General features: G+C 35.5%; 1 protein-coding gene across 4 annotated transcripts in view; it reads right to left on the bottom strand.

The window, feature by feature from the left end:
• Positions 1-10,062, bottom strand: part of RABGAP1 (RAB GTPase activating protein 1) — a 159,455-nt gene that overhangs the window by 80,472 nt on the left and 68,921 nt on the right. For all 4 annotated transcript variants that reach the window (XM_012532785.2, XM_033427231.2, XM_049711435.1 and 1 more), the window contains 3 exons: positions 8,246-8,420; positions 4,456-4,549; positions 408-558 (listed from right to left, as the gene is read on the bottom strand). In XM_012532785.2, the coding sequence (XP_012388239.1) occupies positions 408-558; positions 4,456-4,549; positions 8,246-8,420 (420 nt within the window). The remainder of the gene's footprint in view (positions 1-407; positions 559-4,455; positions 4,550-8,245; positions 8,421-10,062) is intronic.

Below are 10,062 nucleotides of genomic sequence, written 5' to 3'. Positions count from 1 at the left end.
CCGCTGAGCCTGCGTGTCCGGAGCCTGTGCTCCACAGCGGGAGAGGCCACAACAGTGAGACGCCCGTGTACCGCAAAATAAATAAATAAATACATAAACAAACGAAAGTTTTTACACATGGCACAGCACAACTGACCTGACTAAGAATGAAATTATGGTCAAAAGAGATTCATACACAAAGGGTAGAGGCCATCTTTTGCCTCTGAGGTGAAAAGGAAGGAAGAAAACCTATGCCTTCTCCTTTGTGCCAACACTAGAAATATCTCTGGGACAGAAGTATGAAAGTTCTACTCTTACATCAGATAAACGAATTATATAAAATTCTTAGAAATCAAATAGCCACAATGATCTTTTTGTAATAAATTTCTAAAAGGACTAATGCTGAAGCTGAATTATCATCCCCTTACCTTTGTGATGAGAATTCGGTACTTTTCTACCAGGTGGTCATTGTTGTGACAACCTGCTAGCAGCTGCCAGACTTCTCCTCGAAGAGCTTCAGGAACACCGCTTCTTACTAAGGATGACAACTGCTTTGGCCTCACACTCAAGTTAAGATGCCTAAAAATAAAGCCATAATCCATAAGTGCATAAAAGACAGCTTCTGTAAAAGAGTGTTATTTTTATGAAAGCTAAACTAAATGATATACAAAGACTTAATAAAGGTAATATATTTTTAAAAAAAGTCATTGAACTAGATGTGGCCAATGTAACTGTAAAAGATTGAGTGGAGGAAAGAATTCTGAAGTCAGACTGCTTCTTAAAGTATCTTTAAATTATTACTCTACTATTTTTTGATAAAAAGCAAAACTGGAAACCACAGCTTTATGGTTGTAGTTTGTATAAGAAAAACAAAGCAAAATTCCAATCATTTGACACATAGCCAAAGATAAGAGCTCAACTCTGCATCAAAATTGATAAGCAAACTGTGTATTTTTACATTTTACATTTAAATATATATTTGTTCCAAGTGAGAATAAATATAAAGATATATGATTTCAGCAGTTTTTATGACACCTTACTTCCAGTAACTTTTCTGAATAACTATGGTGGATAAGAAAGTTTCTACTGTACTATTTTAACATCAAAACAAGTCATTAAAGTCTTTGAGCTTCATTTATCTCATCTACAAAATGGGGGAAATAAAACAACTTTTTTGCGGGGTCGTGCTGTGTGGCATGTGGGATCTCAGCTCCAAGACCAGGGATCAAACCCATGCCCCCACTGCAGTGGAAGCACAGAGTCCTAACCACTAGACCGCCAGGGAATTCCCTAAAATACTTTTTTTGGGGGGGAAATAAAACATCTTGAGGGATTTCTCAGTTGGCGCAGTGGTTAAGACTCTGAGCTCCCAAGGCAGGGGGCCAAGGTTCCATCGCTAGTCAGGGAACTAGATCCCACATGCATGCTGCAACTAAGAGTTCACATGCCACAACTAAGGAGCCTGAGAGCCGCAACTAAGACGCGGTGCAACCAAATAAATAAACAATAAATAAAGGAAACACAGCATTAAATTTTTAAAAAAAATCTTGAAATGTTGGTATTAGTTTACAAAGTGCTTTTGCACATAATTTTATTTGCTGCTTACAACCACCATCTGAGGTATGTGATAGTATCTCCAGTTCTACAGATGCAGAAAGAAGTTCAGGGAAGTTGATTACAAGACTGAGGTAGCCTCAAACTCTAAGACTAATGAATGCACTATATGTTACGTAATAGCTGCTTTGTGATTTGAAAGCCACCATTACTGACACATAAAGCAGGATCCTGACACAGAGGAATTCTTGTGACTATCAGATTTAAACAGAAGTTACTGGTACAAAATGACCACTATCAAAATACAAAAAGGTCTGAGACTTTTCTCAAAATTCTCCCAGAATACTAGCACAATAATGCACAGTACATTTAAAAATGGTTAATTCTGTGATGCTAGCACCCTAATATAAGAGCTATAGATAGTTCAGTATAGTTTTGGCTTTGCTTAGAAAAAAAAACTATATAAAAGTTGAACAGGTGGGAGCAGAAAGGACAAAAGTAGTCCTATTACCTAATTCAAGGATTGGTACACTTTGGCCTGTGGGACAAATCTGGCTCACCATGTGTTTCTGTAAATCAACTCTTATTGAAACAGCCATTTTTATTTCTTTACGTGCTGTCTATGGCTGCTTTCACACTGCAACAGCAGAGTTGAGTAGTTGCAATAGAGACTATTGACCACAAAGCCTAAAACATTTACACTTGGCTCTTTACAAAAAAAATAAACCTAACCCCCAGGATTATTTGATAACCCTAGCTTGATTTATATTGATAAAATTATTTTCAGAATAATTTTATGTCACTTATAATAATAACTAGCTAACTCAGCATACTATTTTATTACTGACATTAGTTCTCTTATTGACTAAAATTCATATCAAAAGGAACTTGGAGAATTAGAGCGCAAAGGTATATTTATTACAATTACTGCCACTAAAATCTAATGTAGAGTTAAATAAACCAGCTTTGGGACCAGACTTGACTGTGTTAAAAATTCTGGGTGCTGTTTACTAACTAGAATTGCTGACTTAATCTCTAAGCCAGTTTCCTCATCTATAAAAATGGATACTATTTTATAAGGTTGTTATAGTTGAAATAGAGCACGTAACTTAGCACAGCACCGGATACGTGATAAATCTATTACTTCTTACTATGATTACTACCATTACAACATCTATTATTTTTAATCTAGAATAATCCTGAGTGGTGGTTCTACAGACTTGTATTTTGTAAATGAAGAAACAGACTCAAAAGAGTTAAGTGACCTGCCCAACATCATACAGCTTAGAAATAGGAGAGGTAGGATTTGAAGCCAGGTCTACCAGGCTCTAAAACTCCATGATACTGTGGATGGTTCCTATTACAGAACACATATAATAATGATGAAAAAAAATAATGACAAAATGAACTGAAGAAGAGAAACTGTATTATTATTTCTAAAGACATGACTGAAACCAGCAAAAACAGTTTTAAACACCCTGAAAGACAGTTGAGACAGATGGAAACTTAGTTAATATATCTGAAGGAGTAAGATAAGGATATCATTTAATCAAATGAATAACAAAATGAATAAACAAAGCTTGATAAAACAAACTCCAAGCAACTGTATAAAATGCTGGTGAGTTCATTTTATAAAACTTAGATGCTATATATAAATGATTTTAAATACGCTATTATATAACCATGTCAAGACTCAATTACATTTCTATTTTAGAGCAGAAACCTTTTTATACAGATGAAATTCCTGCCAGCAGCAGTCCAAACACTCCAAAATCACTGAACTGAAAATATATTGTGATGAGAGCATCAGCAGGTTTGTCTCCTGATTGCTAAAGGAATATCAAAAATAAATGAAAACTATTCCCCTGGGGGGCTTTTGCAGAGTTCATTTATTAAAACCACTTGTGTAAAGACAAACCATGCTTTGGTTTGCATTCTCCTCCTGTACACATTTGACATTTCCCAATGTGGAGAGTGTTTTACCAGAAGTGTAAAGCACTGTGAGAGTGCTAGAAGCAGATGATGCCCATTTGTAGTCCCATCCCTTAAGGGCATGAAGTTTTTTTTTTTAATGCTGAGACAGTTTTACTAAGAATAGAGTGAAGGTTTCAACAGTTGAAACTTCCGAGAAAAATCAGACTCCAAAATAACAGGTCCATGGGGAGCTAACGGACAACCCTAATAACCAGAAAGTCAGAAATAGAAAACTACTCAGATCACTTTCAAGTTCAGCTCTTTTCAGCATATACAGGCATCCTACTCAATGGGGAAAGGAAACTACATAAATGTCTCACCAACTTGATTTACCAGATTGTCTCTGATACCATTAATAAATACCTGAAGGTAGTGTACTCTCTTCAGACAGCCTAGAGGATAGTGTTTAATTTTGTTGTCAAACCATCTTTTGAGCTGATGAGAAATTCCTGAATTTTACAAGTGTTAGTAGGAAAAGTAATTGGTAGAGCAATTAATATATACCATGTTTATAACATGCTGCTCTGTCAGTTGAGGCATATAACACAGATAAGGAAAAATCCCACCTGGAGTCTCTTACCATGGCTCTATGCACTGTGTGAGCATCTTCTAAACCTGATTATTGTTTATAGTCTTAACAACTGTGTATTATCTTAACCAGTCAGTGGTTCCTAACCACTTTAATACAAATGACTTCTTTTCTTGTTTATTCTCCCCATGCTTTCCATGTTTGAATAAATATTTTCTGCAACAATGTGAATTTATTAGGTTTCTGATATTTTGAAAGTTGATCTCAGATCTTCACTACTACCCTTATAAACCTCTAAAAACAGATGAACCTCTTAGGTTTTTATTATTGGCTCCAAAATTCAATAATGTTAGGTAAAATTCCATACCCATAAAATAAGAATTATAGGTGAAAAGGAGAACTATTCTATTACAACTTACCATTTAGACAGCAGTTCTCCCCATGTTTCAAGAATTTTCTCTGCACATTCTTTGGATACATCACCAGATCCACTCAAGAGAGGTTCATCGTTATCTTTAATAAACAAAACACACAAAAAAGGATAACAGAGGTGGCTATGCTAGCCAGAAGAATGACCTGGAAACATAACAGTCAAATTTGAAAGATTTTACTGGGAACAAAGTATCATAATTTCTCTCTTTTAGTGTATAGTTATAAGTACGAGGAAAATAAAAATGGTCCCAGGTGGAATGTTGTTGTAATCTCTTTAATTCTCTTTTACTTTTCATATAGGTCTATATTATGTCAACTGCAGAAAAGAGCCATATAATTATAAAATGATAGGACTCAAAATATGAGTATGTTCTCTCACCTATTCCAAAGCAAACAGCTTTATACATGAAAATATATCGCAGTCTTATGCATAACAGTTAAAATTACAAACCACCTAAGCATAAGCTACAAAAATAAGAAAGCAGAGAATGTCAGAATAAATTATGATACATGTTTACAATGTAAATTTGTGTTGACACTTGTTTACATAATGATCTGGCAAAATACCACAAAAAATAAACATAAGAGCTAAATCTTCATTATAATCTATGTTAAAAAACAGAAAATAGTCTGGAATGAACTATACCAAGACATTAACACTGAGTGATGGAATTATGATTCTTTTTCCTTTATGTTTTTATGACTTTCTAAATTTTCTACAATGACATAATTTATAATAGAAAGCACAAAAATATTTAAAAAAGGACCAAAATGAATCATTTCAAACTTAGTTCAAATAATTAGGAAATGTAAATGTGAATATGAAGTGAAAGATTATAAGACATAAAGACAGTGAAAAAAGTGGCAATGATAAAGGCATCTGAGACAAATTGAAAAGTGTAATGAAATTGGAGGGAAAATATGAACTAAGACTTACTTAATAATCTTCTTTTGTTGGACACTTGGTGAGTTTTCAACTTTTTACTACAAATAATATCAGGATGAACATATCTCATTGCTTTTATTGGGTATATGCCCAGAAGAGAACTCCCTGGGTTAAAAAATGCATGCTTTTAAGGATTCTGAAACTTACTGACAAACTGCCTTCCAAAATGGTTTTACCAATTGATATTTGCACTAGTTGGGTACAACAGTACTTGTTTCCATGTGTCCTCAACCAATGCTGTATCTAGATTTTTTGGTTTAACCTGCCTTAAAAAGTTTTGATCTTTACACCTCTGATGATTACATCATGAATTGGCATCCGTTTAGAGATGGCATATCTGAGAGCACTGATTTTAAAGGCTCAGAAATCCAGGATACTTATTATTAAACTTATTTACATTATAATGCCTTGAACATTATCAGCAGTTTTCATAGTGAGTTACAGAAGAGGACAGACTGAATATAAGTGAGACCTCTGCAGGTAGATAAGGAAAAGAGAAAGGCTCCAGTGCACTAAGACAAACTTCCCCTGCTTCATTATTTTGCCAGAATTGGCCCTACTTTCTAAATACCTCAAGTAACTACTCATTAAAAATGTCAATATAACACAACGTCTTTGGGGGACAACAGCTACTAAAAAATGTACTAAAATTTACAAGAGATAATTCCTTTAAAGAGATTAGGAAGACCTATCTTACAAAATTCTCTTTTACTGTCTGGATGTGTTCAGAATGTTTTCTGAACACCTCTCATTTATAACTGCTGGCTTCCAGCCCTGTGAGCACAAATGTCCTATGGATAAGGAGCCTCTTTAGAGGATTACAGCCATTTCTTTCCATGGAGCAAACATCACAACAGGACCAGTTTCCCTTGTTTGTATACTCGGTTAGAGAGAATTACCAGATGGCATGGCTGAAGTCTTCTTCAGTCCCAGTTCTCCTGTCATTAACTTTTCACTATGGAAATGGACCCCAGGAGGGTTACTCATCCTGCCAATATTTACTGAGCATCTATTATATACCAGGAATTGGGTTACACACCAGGGAAATAATGTGGGGCAGAAAAGGACACACTCTCTTCCTTTACAGAGCTTGTGTTCTAGTGTTCCCTGATTCTCCCATGGACTGCTGACTGCTGTTAGTCCTTACCTCTCCCCAGTTAAGAGCTGTCAGTACAGGCCTTCTGAACCCCCTCAATTATATTAAAAATCCATGCCTGCTAGAGATTAGAACTACATCTCAATCCTGATGTTATCTATTAGTTGGGCCCAAATTTCTTTGTAACTGGTAGATATCCTTTAACATCTATAGTATGGAGATTTGAACAGTCTCTGGTTTCATAATAAATAGAGTGCCTTTCTCAATTTTTGGTGTTTTTTTTTAATTGCTGAGTTTAAGGGGAGGAAAGTTCTATAAACTTTTATTTGCTCTGCATCTTAAGCAGTGTTGACCTAGAAGGGAAACTGAAAGTCTCCAGAACCAGTTATACAGTAGACAATCTCAAACAGTGGGAACAATTTCACCTTTCCCAGCCTTAAAACATGACTTAAATCGCCTCTGCAGGAAGACTATAAATTGTATCTCTGACTTCACAAAAACAACATATGTGCTTTCTTTGCACTTCAAAATGCTTTATGTGGACTAAATGCCCAGAGATGGTGACAGAATAGAGCTCAGACTATTAACTCACAGACCTGGATTAAAATCCTCCTTGCCAATTTCTGGCTTTTGTGACCCTGGGCAAATTCACTTTTCTGAGATTCTATTGCCTTATGCTCAAAATAAGTATATTCAAAATAAGTCCTATTTTTCAGGATATTTGTGAGGACTATATAAACAAAGTATTACTTTACTTTATAAACAAAGTACCTGTCTACCACATATTAAGTATCTAGTAACTGGTGGCCATCAAAATTGCTAATAAATGATCCTAAGCTGATTAGTCACAGAAAAAGCAGAAGTTACAGGGAACAACAGAAAGTGGAAAGTAAGAGCTTGCTCTAAACTTGAAAAAAGGACATATAGTCATGGATATGTATTACTTTTAACCCAATCAGACATTCCTGCCACCTCCATGCTTTTGTTAATGTAATTTCTTAGCCAGAAGTGCCCAAATCAGCCCCTTTATCCCTGAATTCTCCTTTCACTTTAAAAGTTCCAGCTAAAAAAATATTCATGGTGCTCCACCACATACTCCACAATGAGAAATGAATTCTCGTCTATGAATTTTCTAGAACACTTCTTGTGAAGCTCACATAGATGCATGCCTCATATGACCTCTCATAATCAGCTTGCTTTTGCCCTTAAAAATAAAGCTCTGGTACAAAATTATAAACTGGAAAATGCTTCCCAAACTTTCACTTTTCCTGTGTTCCTTCCCTTCATTTCTCACTTTTATACAGTATCTTTTAACACAGACTGATAGAACAGTTTACAGATATAACCATAAGAAAAAAAAGAGGAAAAAAAAAAAAGAACTGGTTGATTCCTAATACTTATCAGTGTGAAAATCCAATAATGTATAAATCAGTTGAGATGGGAACATTTATTGAGGTGGAAGCTGTGTCAGATTTGCTCTAAAAATGTGCTATATTAATACACTAAGCTTGCATAGACTGATTATTTTAAAAAGGACTAATTATAAATCTCATTTTTTTCTAACTTGGTTACAATTACCTTAAAGAAAGTCCTATGTTAATCACTTTTTAATCTCCCACAGTCCTCTTAAAAGAATTCAAAATACTATGTCACTTTATCAATTCCCTGATAAAATTGTAAAGGTCTGTATGGTCCGCCACCCCAAAACAGAAATTAAGCTCTCCCTACAATTTACCTTCCTCTTCATCATCTTCTGGAGGAGAAGGAATCATTGAACTCTGAGATCCAGACTGTGGCAGGCGAATTGAGGGACTGGCTGTAGTTTTCCTCCTCTCTCTCTCTGATTCACTTTCCAAGCATACAACTTCATATAAAGTGTCAGTATTGTTCTTTCTCTCCTTTTGCTTTATCTTGAAGATGAAAAAACATTATTTATCAAGGGATAAAACATTTTAATTGAGCACTACTTCTGATTTCATACAGGATATGAGAATAGAAAGGTATTACTTTAACTATCTAAACAAAATGTAACCTTTTCTAAATAGAAAAACATATGTTTAGACTTAGGAAAAGGAAAACAGGATATTTACTGAGCAGGACTCTAGTTCTGCAATTTTATTTACTGTATTCAGACTGCATCATCAAACATCCAACTACCAATATTTAGTAAGTGTGAACTAAAAAGTTAACTGTTCTGTAGCTTCCCAGTTACTTTGTTTTATTCAAGGTTTCCTACATAAAACTATACATGAAAAAAATGTTTTAGAAATATTCTAAAACATAAAGTTTAGGACTAAGAAAGTCTTATCTCCATGCCCCTTACCCACAAATCCTTTCGCTTAATTATAACAGAATAGGGAACTTTTCTTCAACTGAAAGCTACAACTGGTGGTGGGAGGAGACGTAAGTGACAGAAAAGAGATTAATAGAACAAATAAAATCTTTGATAGCTCAAATTGTTTTATATTCTGGGTTTATCTTAAGATAAGCGCATAACAGTTTAAATTGACCTAAGTTAAAAATTAAGGGACTTCCCTGGTGGCACAGTGGTTAAGAATCCACCTGCCAATGCAGGGGACACGGGTTCGAGCCCAGGTCCGGGAAGATCCCACATGCCGCAGAGCAACTAAGCCCGTGCACCACAACTACTGAGCCTGTGCTCTAGAGCCTGCGAGCCACAACTACTGAGCCCGCGTGCCACAACTACAGAAGCCCGAGTGCCTAGAGCCCATGCTCCACAACAAGAGAAACCACCGCAATGAGAAGCCCACGCATCACAACGAAGAGTAGCCCCTGCTCGCCATAATTAGAGAAAGCCCGTGCACAGCAATGAAGACCCAATGCAGCCAAAAATAAATAAATAAACTAAAAAAAATTTTTTAAAGGGCTTAAAATAAAAAATTAAGAGTAGGGAATATAATACTTTACTAGTACAATATTTAAATATATTAACATTCCATATTAGAGTCAGTTTAAGGAGGAGGAAAAAAGTGAAATACAGAAGAACAGGAGGACAAGACAGAACTACAGGAAAAGATACAGAGACAACTAGAATAGAAAGGTAGCAACACCAAAGAGAAAGATATACATGCATAAAGTAAAAATACAGAAGAGGGGGAGCAATAAGAGGTTCATTAGGTACAGAAATACCAGGCAGAGACCAGATTTTGTCATCCTAATGTTCATTTGGGTTCTTAAGAAAAACTACCGCAATCCTGGAAGGCTTAGGTAGTGGCAACATGTCCTTTCAATATATCATCCTGAAACACTGTTTAATATAGTAATTGGCAAACTTTTCTGTAAAGGGCCAAAAAGTAAGTATTCTAGGCTATGTGGGCCAGTAGTCTCTGCTGGAACTACTCAACTCTGCCATTATGGTGCAAAAGCAGCCATAGTCAGTGAGTGTGGCTGTGTTTCAAAAGCATTTTATAAAAGCAAGTGTCAGGCCAGATTTGACGCACAGACCCAGATGTGCTGGCTTTAACATGTCCACCAAAGAATTATTTAATTTTCTAGGTGAATAAATGACTGAATTACTTACTATTAATTAAA

The sequence above is a fragment of the Orcinus orca genome, chromosome 6 (genome assembly GCF_937001465.1).
Source record: "Orcinus orca chromosome 6, mOrcOrc1.1, whole genome shotgun sequence".
NCBI classification, from domain to species: Eukaryota; Metazoa; Chordata; class Mammalia; order Artiodactyla; family Delphinidae; genus Orcinus; species Orcinus orca.
The sequence above is the reverse complement of the archived record's forward strand: the minus strand, read 5'-3'. Positions and strand labels throughout refer to the sequence as shown.